The 19,297-nt window shown below is 34.7% G+C and overlaps 1 protein-coding gene across 1 annotated transcript in view; it reads left to right on the top strand.

The window, feature by feature from the left end:
• Positions 1 to 19,297, top strand: part of MDGA2 (MAM domain containing glycosylphosphatidylinositol anchor 2) — a 760,567-nt gene that overhangs the window by 580,347 nt on the left and 160,923 nt on the right. The window contains exon 8 of the mRNA XM_034648539.1: positions 9,760 to 10,053. Coding sequence (XP_034504430.1) covers positions 9,760 to 10,053 — 294 coding nt within the window. The remainder of the gene's footprint in view (positions 1 to 9,759; positions 10,054 to 19,297) is intronic.

The following is a 19,297-nucleotide window of genomic DNA, read 5'->3' as shown; positions in this document are numbered from 1 at the left end:
CCCTGAGCTGAAGGCAGATGCTTAACCGCTGTGCCACCCAGGCGCCCCTACAGCTGAAATTCTTAATCGATTGCTTATACCCAAAGAACTGTCATTTTCCAGCTTTACAAAAAAAAGAAAAAGAAGAAAAAACCCAAACACACCTACCAAAAGTGAAAGGGAGTTTGAATAATAGAAAGTTGAGTTGAAGAATTAGTCCCCAACTTCCCAGAAATGGTTATAGATTGATTATCTCTTTATCAAATAACCTAGTCATATTTTAGTAAAGATCTTAATATTTTATTTGATGTTTTAACTCTTATAATACTCCCTTCTTATTACAGAAAAAAAACTAAGTGCTTCTTTTGCAGTCCGTTTTTCTTCCAACATTCTCAGTCTAGTCCAGATTCCTACCTTGCTAAAATTTTAGCATAATTTGAGCGACTAGCAAGAAGAACTATCTTCCTCCTTTTTTTTCTTAATTTAGTTTTTTAAAAAGGTTTTCTACATGAGAGACTTTACATACTTAATGAATGGCCAGTCATTTCTACATTTAAGTGCTTGAGAAACACATACAGTAAGTCAGGGAAGGGAAATTTAAAACAGGGGGGAAAAAGGTATGCTTTCATGTCTTTCTCCAAAGAGGTGAGTAGAAAATTTTCTTCTTGATACAGACTTAATCTTAATGATTCTAGAAGATATTATCTTAGAAGCTCAAGTCAGAAAAGCAAATTACATGAAGATCCTAACAATGCCAGATACTTGAAAACTACATTTAACCAAACGCTGCATAAGCAGCCCTTAGCTTAAGTTCCCATTCACTTATGTATTTATGAGGCAGCAAGAATGGAACCTGTGTTTCTTTGCAACTGGTCTTGTAGCTTGTGTAGCAGGGAAAATATGAATGCCACTTAGAGAGTGATTTTCTATTTTGTTCTTTCATCTTACACTTTGTGTTCTATTGAATCCCTCAGAGACTATTCTTGTGCCATAGCAACACCTGCTGGGAGAGGGAAGTTGGAACAGCAACACTGTTGCCTGCCAAAGTTGTTTTCCTGATTGAATGGCACGGCATGTCCCCCATCTTCCAATACTAAACCTTCCAGAGTTGCTACCCTCCAAGATCCTGCCTCTCCCCATATGTTTCAAACAACTAACAATGCCATTGTAATAAGATTTTTTACAGGTTTTCCAGAAATAAGCAGTGTGTATATGTCTGTCTGTATGCATGTACATTTCCCCGTAGAATTTCCAAATACAAATGCCGTGGTATTTCAGTCTCAGGGTGGTTTTTAATACGTGCTTTCCTCCAGCTCTATTGTTAGATTTGCAAAATAACTGTCAATTCTGTTTTGTTTGCATCTCCTGACTTATCATAAGTGAGTCAGTAAAAGAAAAAATCGCATGTCAGTGCAAAACTAAAAAAAAAAAAAAAAAAAAAAAAAAAAAAAAAAAAAAAAAAANTTATTTACAGAGTGTGATGGGAGAAGTATTTTTGCATACATGTCATGGACAAAAACAGTAGGTTTACCATCTGGTGTAAGGATATGTTTAAAAATAAGTGCCTGTTTCATATATGATTTGCCCACAAGACTATAATACAAGTCTTAGAATATGGGTCCCTGTGGACATTCTGTTGTAGAGCCAAATAGCCTCTTCTTTACTGCCTATAGAGGAAAGCCATAGCATGGACAAATTACTCAATACTACCAAATGCTTCTGATATTTTTCTCCCTGTATCATTACTGTGACCAAATTAAAATCTAGCAGAATTGCTAACTTTAAAGAAACCAATTGTTGTTGTTGTTGTTGTTGTTGTGGTTTTTCTAATTAAAAAAATAGAAAGAGTTCATGTGTGAAAAAATGATCTTGAAATTCATATACTCTATAATTAAGCCTTGGATAATCAAGAGGTGATTATTCATCAGTGGTTTTCTTAATAAGTTCTTCCCATTTCTGAACTGATGCTCCATCTGTCAATCAAGAATTTATCAATCACCTCTGAAATACTTTAAAATGTCGCATGGTGTGGAAACTACCAAGGAAGTAGATAAAATGTGGTGCTGACCTCAGGACATTTGAGTTACATTTGTAAGGAAGGGAGAGAGCATTTTGTCCTGACACTTATAGAATAAATTGATATGCTGTGATCAGAGACATGAAGAATAAATAAAAGATACAGAAGTCAAAAAGACTTAAGGACACTGGAAACTTAAATTGGGCCTTAAAACAATGGGAAGTGATTGGATGGGTATTATGAGAGTAAAGTAATTTCTAGAGAAGGAAGGAACGGAATGAGCCAAAAATGTTAAGAGAACCCAAAGACCTGCCTAAATTGAATAGAGAACTTTTCACAGAAATACCGTAGCTTAATAAAGTTTGGCAGGTAAGAGCGAAAACGAGCAATGGGATTTAGATCTCTATCCTAGAACACAAAAACTACTGAAGATATTTGAATAGTGGAATGACAAGATTTTTACTAAAGTTTAATGCAGAAAGGGGAAGAACTTTTTAAGAGGGAAGACATTAATCAATTACGTTTTAGTAATTCATTTGAAGGGGGAAAATCCAAAAAGAAGCACAGCATTCAATATATTTATATTATATTACATCACATATTATATTAACCTATGGCTCAGAGAAGTTTGGCATATTTTAAAAAACAACTATAAAAACATTCTATGTGCTACCTATCATGTAATTCACCATATTACCTATCTCTGTGATTTTACAAAAAGGAAATATTTCCAATAAGTATCCATTGGGGATTTTTATTCCTTTCATGAGAAATGAGCTATAAAGCATTGCTGTCTTTCATCAAACATTTTATGTTACCAGTCACGGTCCCTAAAAGGAAGCAAATATTGGCAGGTTCATTTGTAAGTGAGAAGCCTTTAGCGTGCTGTATTTCTTTTGTTACCTTGAAATTTTTTAAGCACACCTTACTAAATATTTTAATAGACACATATTAGTTAAGAAAATGGGTCAAGCTTATTAGTTTTAAAAGTATTTTCCTGGCTTGGATTGGAAATATTTTTAAGTTGAAGAAAATTCTTGAATTTCTCTTATATAGTCATATGAATATTCCCCAGTGGCCTCAGATCATCACATTCTTATATGTTTCATGTCTCAAGGCAGTTGTTCCCACTCTTAGTAACGTGTTAACATCAACTGTGAGGTTTAGATTAGATTAGATTAGATTAGACTATTTCCAGTGTAGGGTTTTCCAATATGGAGGTTTTAAAATATGGATTAGAGTAATGATACTATCCTCACTTATACTGAATATACTTTTTGAGTGGAAGAGAAATGAGTAGTTACAACAAGCATGCTGACAAATTCACTTAACTAATGCCTTATCCATAGTCCGTTATGAGAAGTCATTACTGATGTGCCATCAATAACTATTGCAATCGCAAACTATTCCATTCTTTACATCCATGTAAAAATATTTTGTGATTTTTCTAAACTCCAAAATTTGAATATATCCTTGTTCCTGTCTCATACTTACAAAGCTAATCTGTAATGAGTTAGCAAAAAATAGATTAAGGACTGTTGATGTGGACACTGAGAAAGCATTCAAGTCTCACAGAATATCTTTTCTTTAAAACTGTGCAGTCTGAAATAAGGATGTTACTAACCTTGGAGTCTCAAGGATCACCAAGGATGAAACTCACATGCAGTCTATAGGAAATTTTTTAAATTTACATGTTGTTTTTGAAGACCAAAGAAAAGATTTGACTCATTTGAATTAATTATATCTACAAATTCAGTATTCACTTGAGTCTTACTTTTTTACATTTCTTTATATACATCTGGTCAGCTTGAGAACTCCTGAATTCTGACCTCTAGGGGTCGCTTTTATAAACACTCATTTTTTGAAGTCTTATTTATGTTTTAAATATAGATTATACATTTTAATTTAAACCATACATAGTTGTTATAAATTATTTCTCCGTAAGATTCAAGTATAATTAAATTAATGCCATACTTATTTTAGGATTCTTGAAAGTGGGAGTCTGGTTGTCCTTCTGGAGGAAATTCTACTTATTACTTACTTTATTATAATTTTTTATGTGAAAAATATGTCTTCTGTTTCAATATCTACTATTGAAGGAGACTATAAATAGTTATGTGTTTTAAGCCCATAAGTCCATAATTAGCATATCATGATGTCTTTGTTTCAGACAGCATATTTTCTCATACAGCTCAGATGAGCTAACTTTCCCCTGCATTCTTGTGAGTGAGGAAATTAGGCCAGTCATTTTCTGAGTAATGACTAAAGATTAAATTTCCTCAGCTTCCTTCCCAATGAAGAAATGAAAGCATTTGAATTTTCTGTATTTGTTTTATTTCACAGTCTGTGATACAATGGGAATGTTGACAGAAAACCAATGTAAATTACTTGTCTATGTATTTATGTTTGGAATGAGAAACTTTGGTGTCATAACATGCTCTTCAGGTCCCCTGATAATAGCGTCTTCTGCAGTAGCATTTCAGATAAGAAAAATCAAAATCGGGGCATGCATAATCTATATGTTATAAAATGGTACCTTTGTGTTTTTACCAGGAGGGATTTTTTCTACTGAGTATACTATGGATAAATGTGGATCTCACAAGGTGCAGGCATTTCAAAATTTTCTACTTAGTTTGATGCTTTCACTGGAGACAAAATTTCAAGAAAAAATAATTTAGTTGATTTAAAAAAAGGATGTAAAAAACATCATGACAAATGATAAATGGCATGTCCTCAAGCTAGTTCTTTCCTTTTTTTTCTTTCATTTACAATGTATCTGTTCAGATGGTTTTTTTTTGAAGGGCTTGGAAATCATATCTTCTTTTTTATTTATATATATTTTTTATTATGTTCAGTTATATCTATTCGGATTTTTAAATGAAAGGCGAAAGAAAAGAAAAACTGGAAGAGTCCTTGTTTGACTCTCAACTTTCTCACACACCCACATACATCTCAAGATATACCTCATCTGAAATCTATACTAACAATATATTTTGCAGAAGTTTCTGCTACATTTACATCGGCTACTAATTATAGAAGGACTACATTTCATTATTTATTGCTTTGGTTTTAAAATCTTCATGATTTATGTCTTATATTTATTTCTATTACATACACAGCCTTTTACCTCACCTTCTTACTCTTTGCCCTCCTTCCCTCTCTCCCTCCCTTCCTCAGTTATTTCATGACTTCCTGGTTTGTGCCAAGCAGGAGAGCAGGGCACTTTAGAGGTAGAGTGCCACTCTGTACTCTGAGGGAGATGGCACTCTCTGCCTTCAGGGAGCTGTCCAGTCAGGGACATAGATGTGGGAGAAAAGAGAGGACAAAGCCAAAAGTACAGGTCAGACAAGTACACAGTGTAATTCGTGGCCAGGAAGAGTGAGCAAACAACCCAGCCTAAGCGGTAGGCAGTTATCACAAAAGTAATATTTGAACTGAATCTCAGCATGTGAGGCAGGCAGGGGCTCCTAGAAGTCAGCAAGGGCCAGATATGCCGGACATAGGAAAGAAGGGCTTGTTCAAGAGCACTGAGGTTTCACCAGTCAGTGAAACTGCAAGAGAATGAATGTTCTAGGAGTGAGCGTTTCTCAGACTATCTTGTCCAGATTACCATGCCCAGGTGATAGATTTGTGTTATTAAAAAGTGGAGTTTTTATCAGATGAGCTTTGGAAATAGATTGTATTGCCATTTCAGGTTTCTCTAAGCCTCTTGGAACCTGTAACATGCTCATATGCATTGCACCTGTTGCAGAAGAGTGAAAGAGGAGGGGAAATATACAAAGAAAGTGAAATTCATCAATAACCCCACACTGAGAGAGAACCACTGTTAGTGTTTTGGTATAGTTCCTTCTGATTTATTTCTCTCTAGATTTCCCCATGTATGCCTCTCGCTCTTCCCTGATTCAGTGCACAGTTGCCTCCTTGTCTTTCATTTGTATATTCAGCATAACATGCTTTACTGAGTTTCTATCGCAGGCGAAATAGGGTGCTGGATACTAACAATATAAACTCTATGTTTTCTTTCTTTAAAGAAGTTCCTTGCTAACATTCATCGTCCTATGTCTTTGTTGGTATAAAACTTGGTACTACTGTTCGGGTTGCTCAGTAACATCTTTTGCTCACTTAAGCATAGTGGTTATAGCTGTTCATGCTATTCACTAAGATGCTTTTCTTAACAATATGAGCATCTTTATCAATAGATGTAGTTCTGTGACATCATTATCCAAAAAGCTGCATCATATTTTATCGCGTGACTGTACCACGATTTATTTAATGACTCTGTCAGTCTGTTTTCAGGTGTTTTTTTTTTTTTAATTAAAACAGTATTAGGGTGAGCACTCTCGATGAGGACTGTAGTTTTCATAGTGACTGAACAAAATTGTATTTAAGATAATAAAGCAGCTGACAGGGTAGCAGAAAGGCTGGAAGAATTAGACTGGTGACAGAGACTACTTATTGTAGTGTCACAAGAAGAGAAAATGATGAATTCTAAGCAATCTACCTATAGCCATGAAAAGAAATAGGCAGTTATGAGAGACATTTTAATGAGGAACGAATGCAGCTGATTGGATGTGATGGGCAAGAGGAGACGGTAAAACTAAGAAAACTCTATGGCTTTCAGTTAGCAGATGAGGCGTGTTGATAATTAACTACGAAACTAAGTCATGAAACAAATAGCATTTAGGCTTGGGAATTTGAAAGACTTTTGAGATATAAAATTAAGTTGCAATCATAGACTGAAAGAGCCTTGGGATAAAGTTAGAATTTGTATTATCAACATATAAGAGAGAGAAATACATGAGAAAAAAATGAGAGCTCCTAACAGGGAAATTTTAGTAATAATTAAGAGAGTTGACTGCAGAATTCTAGAGAATGGAACATTTAATGTGGGGGGGGTGCTATCAAAACTTTGAAAAGAGTCTTCTTCACCAAGAAAGTTGCAAAGAAAGATTAATTCTGATTCCAAGATTTTAAAAGCCTCATGGAAGAGATGTAAAATAAACTATATTTTACTTGGGCTTTGCTGTTGTTTAGCAAAACCTGGGCTAATTTATTTTTAAAATCTATTTTTATTTTAATCTAGATTAAAACTGAGGCTTACATTTCTGTAATTTTGATTATGTAGGGATGAAAGTTTACCTAAATAAATAACATAAATAAATGTATAAAAAAACATAGTTTTTTAAAACTATGCAGCATGATGAACTCAAAAAATTTATATAGCTAGTCCATCGTGTTTTTTTTAAATTAGAGTTGCCTACTGTGTTACTTTGAATATTCATCTTATTAAGTCAAGAAATAAACACTTTCATTTTACTTATGTCTTAACATTCTACTATTTGTTTTTATAGTCAGAACATTAATAGTTTTAGACCTCATAACATACAAATTTTTAGTTTCGAAAATGAAGAAATTAATACTCAGAGTCACTAAGTTTGGCCAAGGTCTTGTGGCTTGTTTTTGGGAGGGATGAGGAAGAAAGATTTCAAATAATAGCACCATTAAATAATCTTTTAATTTATCATTTATTTTCATTTATTTCACAAAGATTTATCAGAATTTGAATATATATTTGGGCTGGCAATTTTGACATACACATGGAATATGCTAATATAGATAGGTATTTAAGATAAGTATAGATATATAAGATATAAAATAGGTCAGGTAATTTACAAAGTATGTGTCATTTACCCCTTCACATTTCTTCCTTGGCTCTTTTTTATTGCCCCTGATACAGTGACCAAGAGATAGGCAGGGAAGATTGGTACAAGTTTTCCCTGGGAGGACAGCAGTAATGAGCGGGGGGGGGGGGGGGGGGANGGGGGGGGGGGGGGGGTCACATGCTAACTCAAGTTATTCATTCCAGACACCATAGTTTACTGGAGACTGTGACAGGGGTCATGTTGCAGCATTGGCCACCTGCTATAAATTAGCTTCAATTTGAATTTTGTTCAAATTAAAGCATTTATCCTTTCTTATTCTCAGTGTTCTCATTTGTTAAATTTTAATATTAAACATTTGATCCTTAGGATTATCGAGGGAATGTAAATGTAAAAACCTCTAATTATGCCTGGCACATAGTAGGGGCATACTTATTGTTAAATGCAGAGGTTGTTGCTGTCTTTCTGTGTGATTTCTCATGGAGGGTGAGTAAATATTATAGCTTCTTCCCCATCCTGCTGCTTAGAATTGCATGATTTAACTAAATCATTTAACTAAATCATTTATTTTTTTATATTTACAGAAGTTAATAGTTTAATCAAATTAATTATGTAGGTTTTAAAAATGTAACCATTTTAAAAGATGTATTTTAATGCCAGATTCTGGAATGTATGTAACTACTTCAAGAAGGTGGTGACTAGTGTTTCATATTTTCTAATTTCTAAGATATATGCACTATTTAACTAGTTTTTTTTAAATAGAAGGAATTAAAAAAATAGATATGAAGTATTTAAATAGCAAGATAATTAACTCACTTACCATTTTGGACTTGAATTTATTTTTATCTAGGTGTGATAAGAGCAATGACATTTCAAGCGAAGTTGAAAAATAATTTTAAAATTATGTTTGTTTTTGTTCCTGGACACTGGAACACAGTCATGCTAGAAGTTAGAGTAAAACCTTTGCCTTTTCTCCATGTATGCAGTACTGCCTCCAAACGGAGCACATGACATTCATCAGAAGAATAGAATGCTTCAGGTGTCTCTGGCTATTCTTATTCTGGTGTTCTAAGTTAGCCGTACTTTTTTGCTAGATGTTTTATTGCACAAATATAATGCATTTCATGTACATTGGTATAAGAAATAAGTCTTCAGCGGGACAGGTGATACCCTTTGTACTAAAACACATCAGGTAGTACTTGCCTCCTATTGGTTCATGCTTTTCACTAACCCTAACATAGATACTCCAGTACGTAATTTCCAGTAAAATGAACCTCTCATAAATATCTTCAGTAAAATCAGAAATTCGCTTTACTTGAAAAAGTTACACTCCTTATATTGTTGAACTATGTTTTGGAAAGCTCACCTAAAATTAATTCTACAGAAATAGAGGCAAATTATGACAAACTATTTACAATGATCTCAAAATGTCTTAGAAGGGAGTTGTATGAAATGCGAGTGTTAAAAAAAAATACTAAAAGTCCAAGGAGAATAATATGGTGAGTGGATTGTTCCATTCCGTTTCCACTGAGGAGAAAACAAACCGTAACCTTTAGCATTTTGGCAACAGTTTCTCTACCAGGGTCAAAACTTCTGATTTTATATTCAAGGTTCTTCTTTTTCCTTTTCCTATTACTTGCATTTACTGTGCGACCTAAGTTGATAATGTCTCTTATCCCTTTCTTTTAGCATCCTTGGGTAAGAGACGACAGCATAGGAAACAAGACTGAAAAGCTAAAACCTACCTTCAGCAAGCAGGATCACTCTTCTGTGAAATACAGAAGTTAAAAACCCAGTTAATGGCTTGATAATGACAAGTCATTGAGTAGATCGTTCTTATGTTGACCATTCATGTTCCAATTTTATGCTTTATTTATTTTGCTAATGTTTGAAGACCTCATTTGTGAAAGTTGTAGGAAAACAATTCAGAATTCTTTTAAGTGAGAGTAGGTGCCACTGACTCCCAGGGTCTCTATTATTTTTGTCGTCTGAATTGTCACACTTCTTCAACCAGCAGAAATTGTTTCCTTATGATTTTCTGTGTTTGAATATGCTTTACCAGTTTATACTAACCTTGAAAAATTTTCTTTTTCCCATTTCAAGTTCCACCCAATCTGACTGTTCCACAGGAAAAATCACCTCTGGTCACCAGAGAAGGGGACACAATAGAACTGCAGTGTCAAGTAACTGGAAAACCTAAACCCATCATCCTCTGGTCTAGAGCGGATAAAGAAGTTGCAATGCCTGATGGGTCAATGCAAATGGAGAGTTATGACGGAACACTGAGGATTGTGAATGTATCTAGAGAAATGTCAGGAATGTACAGATGTCAGACCAGCCAGTACAATGGATTTAACGTGAAACCAAGAGAAGCTTTGGTGCAGCTCATTGTCCAGTGTAAGTAATTTTTTTTTCTATGTGTTCCACTGGGGGACAAGGGAAGAACGGATAAGATTATTCTGCCAGTAAAATGAAGTGAATTTTAGAACTGGTTTAGGATAAAATGTTTCTACCTTGTCACTAGCCAATTGAAACTGTAGTTTTCCCTAAATCTGCCTATTGCTTGAGCTAATGCTCATGGAAAAGAACAGCATCAGTGTGTGTGTGTGTGTGTGTGTGTGTGTGTGTGTGTGTGTGATGATTATGACGGTATTATGTGGTTGGTTAATACCAAGGAATCAACAAATCTAATGGTTAAAAACTGGCCATGTGCAATGAGGCAAAGTGGAGACTGGGAGTAATTGCTAATTCAGATTACCATACTCTTGTCCTCACAGTTCTTGTTTCTACTTCAGTCAATTGCATGCCCTCTGCCCAAATAATCCTCCTATTTCAAAGCATCCCTTTGCTTAAATTGTAGAGACCTATCATTGAAATGCTGTGTTTGCATATCTGAAGTTGTAAGAGTAGATTACCTAATTATCTAGTAATATTGAGATAATTCAAATATTACGTACTGAATTTTTGTTCGATTTTCTTAACAGAAAATGGTTTAACTGTGAGAGTTAAATATGATCGATTTTTAACTATTTGTATTGAAATCACTGTTACAGTTCTGACAAAAAAAATTGTAGACATTGTGTGCTTTGAATTTGCCTTTAGTATTAAAAGTACCTAAATTTCTAAATGTAAAAAAAAAAAGTTTATTGATGTTCCTGACGTTGGGTTATTAGAAAATGCCCTGCTAACTGGTATGGCAGTTGGTACAGATAGTGCCAAAAGAGAAGAAGCAAACTAAACACAATCTGTTCAAACTCCAGTAGTGCTGCTGTATGTTTTAATTGATGTACAATTTGTTGAATACATGGTGGCAAAAGTCTTTAAGAATATGAATGAATTAGATGAAACTATACACTTCAATAAGCAATGATATTGTTTCCTTTCTATGGCTCTCTCCAAGTCAGAAAATGGAAAATAGAATTTAGTCCGAAAACATCTCTTTTTATATTAGATTTAAGGATGTTGGCAGATTGGATTAACTGACTTTAAATTTGAAAGAATAATTGAGATATGGAAGGATTATGTTTGGAACTGATAACAAGCTCATTTGTGTATGAGTTTTGTGAGTTGTGGGGAGAGAAGCAAAGCTCTGGGCACTGCTTAACCATTCCCTGTCCCCATTCCGTAGAAACTCAGGTTCTAGTTTGCTGTTTGTCCTATGTCCTGTAAATAGGCAAACTGATATTTGTCAAATATTTTGGGCGATTTCCAATGGATTATGAGTTTGTTTGTTTGCAAATAACGCAGCTTTCAGATAGCAAGTTTTATTCAGCAGTATATTGCTTTTTCCTCACTGGTCTTTGTACTCATGACAAGCTCATGGGTAGAAGGTTCATGCGATAACAGCTTCCAGACAGAATAAAGAGAAAAGAATTAAAAAAGACAAACTTCTCCTCAATTCTCAAACAAACAAACAAAACCTTTCCAGCGACCATGGAAGAAACTGATACAGTTTGGAATACTTTATTCTTGTTGGTAATCACAGAGTTCCACTCTTCCTCTGGAGTTAGGCGCAAAGCTTCGGTGTTCCTAAGGCTATTAGGGCTGCTGGTGTCACTCTGCTCACACCTCTCTGGGGAAGCTCCGATACAAATAAAAGTTAGGGAACCCATTGATTCTAGGGAATTTTGAATTAAAGTTTTAACAACCTGGATCTCCAAACTCCATAGAATATACAAACCTTCAGAAGTCTATGAGTGCACAATTTTTTTTCTTTGTTCCTTCTTTTTTCCTTCTTCTTCTTTTTTTTTTTTTTTTGCCTCTTAATAAGTCCCATAGAAAGCATTAAGTTCAGCACAAGATTAAAAATTCAATCTTATAATAGTGGATGAAAATAACTGTTGGCACAGTCGCCTCTAGTGTCACAGAATGTAATTGACTAAAAGACACCAATAGACATAGGCAAAGTCTAGATCATTTAATGTAAATAAAAAGATCTGAATCCCAAGGGGACTTCACAGGGCAGGGACTATAATCTAACAGCACTTCCTCTCAGAGGGAAGCTTCCCTGGCCTACAAGGAAGCCAGCTGGATTCCCGCAGCCGTGCCAGCGTCAGGTGCACAGCCATCATGTCTTTCAAGAAGTTCTCTTTCATGTATTCCTGAGTCTTGTGAAGAATCTGATTATGTGTCTGAGTGTTTGCCAGGTACAAATAACTGGTAACAACTCCAGATTATTCCTGAGTGAATCAAATGTTGATTTTCTAGGCACGTAATCCCTGCTAGCAAGTCCGACCTGCATGCCTAACTGAGGCTTATTCCTGCAAAACTAATAATGCAGGAATTCTGATATTTTTTAAATGATAAACATTCCAGCCTTTATAGTGATTTCTTAAAAGCATGAAATAATATGGTGTTTGTGCTTAACTTGCCATCATGCTAAGTGTGGGAAGTATCCATATGAATATAAAATACTAAGTTATTTCATACATGTGCACACACACATCTACATACATATATGTGCATGTGTTTATATTATCTTCAGCAATCAGTTACATAACTGCAGCTATAAGCTTTGCCTTATATATATTTTGTATTTTCAGCATAATATACTTTGCGTTATAGCTATTCATTAACTCTGCTGAGTAAATGTAAGTTATGGTAACAAATGGAATAAGAATGTATATATTGCATACTCCCTGCTTCTTACATGACTGGTTGTTATTATTTAGGTTTCAGGAGTATCTGAGGACTTGTTGCGTAGAGTGTGAGACCTGAAAGTGTTCAAGTATATGAAGAAGATGTCAAATTATTCTAACACTTATGAAACACCTTTTTCAGGACTTGAGCTCTACACTTTAGTTTATTATGATTTCCTTTCTTAAAATGTTTATGACATTGGTAAATTCTGGGACAGTCTGTTTTACACACACATGCACACATAATACACACATATTTATATATAATTTTATGACTTGACATGTAGAAGAATGAAAAAGGGATCATCACAGTTGATAAGAAATCAACAAATGCCAGGTATCTCTAAGGCACATTTTGTTCCTTGTTTAGTTTAACTGTGTCCAATTAAACAATAACCAGTCAAATGGACTAAAGGAGCACAGAAGTAATTGTATGTAGGACTTTGATGAGATTGTACATGCCTAAATATAAATAGCATATACGGGGCGCCTGGGTGGCTCAGTCGTTAAGCGTCTGCCTTCAGCTCAGGGCCTGATCCCAGGGTCAAGGGATCAAGCCCCACATCAGGCTCCTCAGCTGGGAGCCTGCTTCTTGCTCTCCCACTCCCCCTGCTTGTGTTCCCTCTCTCGCTGGCTGTCTTTCTCTCTGTCAAATAAATAAATAAAANGGGCTCCTCAGCTGGGAGCCTGCTTCTTGCTCTCCCACTCCCCTGCTTGTGTTCCCTCTCTCGCTGGCTGTCTTTCTCTCTGTCAAATAAATAAATAAAATCTTTAAAAAATATAGCATATATGTCTCCATAGTCTATAAATAATGGAATACTCAATTTAGTTTAATGTTCTAATTTGCCAAATGAGATTTATTGTTACCTAATGTTGAATTAAAATTATAAAGCAATCATTTTATTAAAACCTATTTAATTATTTACTATCTCCAGTTAGTTTGCTTCTTCTTAAAAGGTGTAGATAAAGAATGATTTAACAAGTGACAGAAGCCTCAAGGTATTTTATGCTATTTATGTCCTGTTAAGAGCAGCTAAATCACCAAAATGAAGTATTTTAAATTATTAAGTTCTTGTGTTCTCGTGCATATTGCTCATTCCTGGAAAAAAAAATATATATATATATTATTGTAGTATTTTTAACTTCAACAATTGCCAGTTATCACAAATGATATGGGCCAGAACAGGTAGTTGCAAATATAATTATAAAAGTTTGAAAAAGCGTGACTTAAAATTAATCTAAATTTTTTAAAAAATTGCTAGATGAAACTACAAAGCGCAATGTAAAGTTTTAATAACAGACCTTCAAGTTTTCAGCCATTATTTAAGTTCATCTCCATGTTTTTGGAACTATATAATTCTTTTGCTAACTTTCCAGCTCATTTTTATTTGAAGCAGTTTTATTCTATGACAGTGGATTCTTTGAAAATAAAATAGTGATATATGTTAATTGATTGATATCATTTAAAAATCATAGTATGTACGTAGCTTACTGAACAAAACTAGAACAGCGTCCTAACAAAGTAGCGGTAATAAAGTAATAAAAATTAAATAATGTTTAATTTACTCATTAGAATACTGATCATTTTAATAATTGGATATTGATTAAATAAAAATGCTATTGGATGACTATATTCAAATATATATATATATATTAAAAGAAGAAACTAAGATATGCCTATTGTCTTCCTAAAGGAAATTATTGTTTTTCTTATTTTTAAAGTACACAAGACTTATTGGTGTATTATATTTGTATTATATGAGTATACTTTATTATGTACTATGAAATTAATTTCATAAACTAGAATATTTTATTTTTTTAAGATTTTATTTATTGATTTGAGAGAGAGGGAGAGACAGAGCATGAGTAGTGGGGACAGGAGGGAGAGGAAGAAGCAGGCTCCCCACTGAGCAGGGGTCCAATGGGGGGCTCGATCCCAGGACCCTGAGATCATGACCTGAGCTAAAGGCAGACGCTTAACTGACTGAGCCACCCACGTGCCCCAAGAACATTTTATTTTAATAAAAGCTATCCTTTAAATGGTTTCATCTCAAAGCACTGGTAATATCCTTTAGTAAAATGAGTATATTTTGAAATACATTTTCTTGAAAATCTGTTGGAGAAGATATGTACTGCATTGAGTGTCACTTTTATTATTAAAGCTTCATATATATATATATATATATATACACACACACACATTTGTTATACCTACAATACAAATTAATAGGAGAAAAATTAAATTTTATTTCAAATATACAGGGAATCTACACAGACATGGAAATTCCAGAGACAGGCAAGCTAAGGTACCTAAGTCATTTGGCATTAAGAAGGGGGTAGGGATCTGGGCCTTCAAAGGGAAGAAATGCAATTCACAGGAAGATGAAAAAGAGTAAATGTTAGGTAAGCAAATGCGTGCGTTAGGTCACTGGGAAACAAGGGGCCGTAGAGGACTTTGATCGCACAGGCCTTGCGAGGTTGCTCCCTGTCTATCCTTAGCCTAGTCTCCTGCGTAGTTATCCATGGTGATAGCTCTCTTCCTGCGGCACGTTCTGCATCTAAATTCTTTGTAGGCAATTGAGGGGGTAGGTAAAGAGTTTTTTCCTGAATCTGCTTGGTTTAGATTGCTTTTTAACTTAGAATAATCTTCATGCCAAAGTGGCCCATCTTGGGGTGGCCTGCCCTTGGCAGCTGTAAGGAGATCATGGCCCTTATAAAGAAAAAGAAAGTTAAATACAGGTCAGAATGTACTGGAACATCTATGCTTATTATTGTTAGACAACTTACTGAATAATTTTCTGTAGTGCTGAGATATATAGAATGACTGTATTGAGTGACTATAACTACTTTTTGGATTTTTTTAAACAGCAAAATTGCTCTGAAAGTAACAGTGTGACTAGAGATTAAAGCTGATACAAGAGGCAGAATAACTATTGATAAAAAAAAAGAAAAGAAACAAGGGAGCAATTTGCCTTCGCACAGGAAAATATTAAAGGCTATCCAAAGGAATTTATAAGTGAATGGACAAGATTTTAACTTACTAGCAGAACAACAAAAGGGCTTCCCGCTCAGTAACCTACTTACCCAGATACATTTCCTATGTTCCGTATTTATTCAGTCTATCCTTTCTCAGCCTTAGGGACAAGATAATTCAGTGCTGAGTTATTAGCTAGGCTCCTACTCCTCACTTCTGTTCCCACCAATTCCTCAACTGCTTTTCACTATTCAAGTCCTGGCTAAGTCCCACCTCTTTAGAAATCCTCTTGGTACTTGAGAAGGGCCCTCCTGGATAGTCTTATGTACGTGTGTTTAGTCGGCTCAAGATAATTTAGAACTTCAAAGTAAAACATTGTTTTGAACATATACAATAGATGATATACTTCTTTCAAAAGCATTGGTTATTATTTCATCATTGCCTTCCTCAAAACTCACTTGTCAAATTGGTAGATTCTTTTTTTAATAATATTTTTTTATTATATTATGTTATTCACCATACAGTACATCCCTAGTTTTTGATGTAAAGTTCCATGATTCATTACTTGCGTATAACACCCAGTGCACCACGCAATACGTGCCCTCCTTACCACCCATCACCAGCCTATCCCATTCCCCCACCCCCCTCCCCTCTGAAGCCCTCAGTTTGTTTCCCAGAGTCCATAGCCTCTCATGGTTCATTCCCCCTCAAATTGGTAGATTCTTGATTACTGATCCATTTCCAAGGTCTCTATACTTGGGAAAAGTTTAACACTAAAGCTCTACTTGGTAAGAAATTCTTGACTCTTGTTATTATCTTCTCACTGGGAAGCTTTGTAATATACTCCTGTAGAATGCAGGTTGGGAAAAGCTTTTAAATTCACTAAGAATATAATATTTTAAGCATTTTTTCATATTGTAATGTTAATGATTATTGAATAGAACTTAGCATTTATTATACAGTGTTCTTTTATTTGAATTAAATGGCTATGCTTTTTTGTTGTTTGTAGCAGTTATTAGAAATATTAATCACCTGAACCCTAAGGTAATGTTAATATTATGAAAACATTAATATTTATGCTATTTTCTCCCATCCTACCTTTCCCCTCCCCAAGGTAGTTAAAATCTCTTCTTTGGAAAGAAAAAAAAAAATAGTTTTATAAGGTGGTATACAATCTAAACTGTATAAAAACTCTCAAATTTCTACTTTAAGTCAATATGTCATATAAATATATCTTACCTCATTTCCCAGTGGATTTAATGAAGAATTAATTACAATGGAGCTGCCTTGAAAACAGATTTGTTTAAACATTTTATTTTTATATTACTCCTGAATATTTGAAAATTGAACTTCCCAAGTGGGTATGTTATTCTGCAGAAAGCCTTTTTAGAATGAATTTACTTTAGCTGGACGGCTCCTGACATCCCAGGCAATCTGCTTGCTCCCTGTTCTCTCACTCTTCCAGAGAAGANTGCCCCTGCCATCCCTGGCAATCTGTTTGCTCCCTGTTCTCTCACTCTTCCAGAGAAGATAGCAGGGTAGATAACCATCTAAGGAAACTGTCAGAGAAAACTGAAACTCTCTCTTTCTAAAGAGCTTCTCAGTATAAAACACAGATGTGATGTCTTTATTGAGCAATCAAGTACAGATNGAACACAGATGTGATGTCTTTCCTGAGCAATCAAGTACAGATTATCTGGAAAGAGGTTAGGTTTATCCAGTATATAAATCATGTAAAGAAACTAAATTCATATTTTTTTCCTTGTGCATCTCTGGTGCTATCTTATGTAGATATAAGCATAGTTTAATATTTAGAAAAATGTATCCATTAAAAGTTTTGTTTTCAGTGTCTATACAAAGAAACAGGATGGGGACCAGATAGTTATAGTAGGATGATTAAAAGTAGTCCAAATTTAACCCAGCCAAATCGTGTGTTAATTGATGTTGTCAGTTAAGCACTTATGCCCACCCCTGTAGAAATAAATTTAAGTGAATGATTATAGCATTTCCGTAATAAATTCATATTTTTTTCCTTGTGCATCTCTGGTGCTATCTTATGTAGATATAAGCATAGTTTAATATTTAGAAAAATGTATCCATTAAAAGTTTTGTTTTCAGTGTCTATACAAAGAAACAGGATGGGGACCAGATAGTTATAGTAGGATGATTAAAAGTAGTCCAAATTTAACCCAGCCAAATCGTGTGTTAATTGATGTTGTCAGTTAAGCACTTATGCCCACCCCTGTAGAAATAAATTTAAGTGAATGATTATAGCATTTCCGTAATACTAAAAAGATATTTTCCTTGAAAATCCTTAGATCTGTGATTAAATTAAATGCATTTTTTAAATTTTTTTATTAATCTATGATGTATTGTTTGTTTCAGGAGTACAGGTCTATGATTTATCAGTCTTACACAATTCACAGCATTTACCATACCACATACCTTCCCCAATGTCCATCACCCAGCCACCCCATCCCTGCCACCCGCCTCCACTCCAACATCCCTCAGTTTGTTTCCTGGGATCAAGAGTCTCTTATGGTTTGTCTCCCTCTCTGGTTTCTTCCTGTCATTTTTTTCCTCTCTTCCTCTATGATCCTCTGCCTTGTTTCTCGAATTCCACATCTCAATGAGATCATATGATAATTGTCTTTCTCTGATTGACTTATTTCACTTAGCATAATACCCTCTAGTTCCATCCACGTCGTTACGAATGGCAAGATTTCATTTTTTAATGGCCGCATAATATTCCATTGTGTATATATACCACATCTTCTTTATCCATTCATCTGTCGATGGACCTTTGGGCTGTTTCCATAGTTTGGCTATTGTGGACATGCTGCTATAAACATTAGGGTGCACGTGCCCCTTCAGATCACTATATTTATATTTTTGGGGTAGTTACCCAGTAGTGCAATTACTGGGTCATAGGGTAGCTCTATTTTCAACTTTTTTTTTGACACACCTCCATACTGTTTTCCAGAGTGGCTTTACCAGCTTGCATTCCTACCAACAGTGTAGGAGAGTTCCCCTTTCTCCACATCCTCTCCAACATCTTGGGTTTCCTGACTTGTTAATTTTTAGCCATTCTGACTAGCATGAAGTGGTATCTCATTGTGGTTTTGTTTTCTATTTTCCTGATGCTGAGTGATATTGAGCACTTTTTCATGTGTCTGTTGGCCATTTGGATGTCTTCTTCACAGAAATGTCTGATCATGTCTTCTGCCCATTTCTTGATTGGATTATTTGTTCTTTGGGTGTTGAGTTTGATAAGGTCTTTATAGATTTTGGATACTAGCCCTTTATCTGATATGTTTAAATGCATTTTGAATGAAGAAAGTTTATGCTGTCTTTTTTCCAAGGATCTTGTCCTCACCTCCTCCCTTTCTCATTTTATGGAAGTATATTATCTAAGAGAGGTGAACATAAACACATATATAAGTATATGTGCTACAATAAAAATTCTGTGACTCTTATCTTTCTTAGTTAAAAAGGGATTTACCTCTCATCCAAAAATAAGTGTATTCTT

The sequence above is a fragment of the Ailuropoda melanoleuca genome, chromosome 20 (genome assembly GCF_002007445.2).
Source record: "Ailuropoda melanoleuca isolate Jingjing chromosome 20, ASM200744v2, whole genome shotgun sequence".
NCBI classification, from domain to species: Eukaryota; Metazoa; Chordata; class Mammalia; order Carnivora; family Ursidae; genus Ailuropoda; species Ailuropoda melanoleuca.
This window is presented reverse-complemented; position numbering and strand designations above follow the sequence as displayed.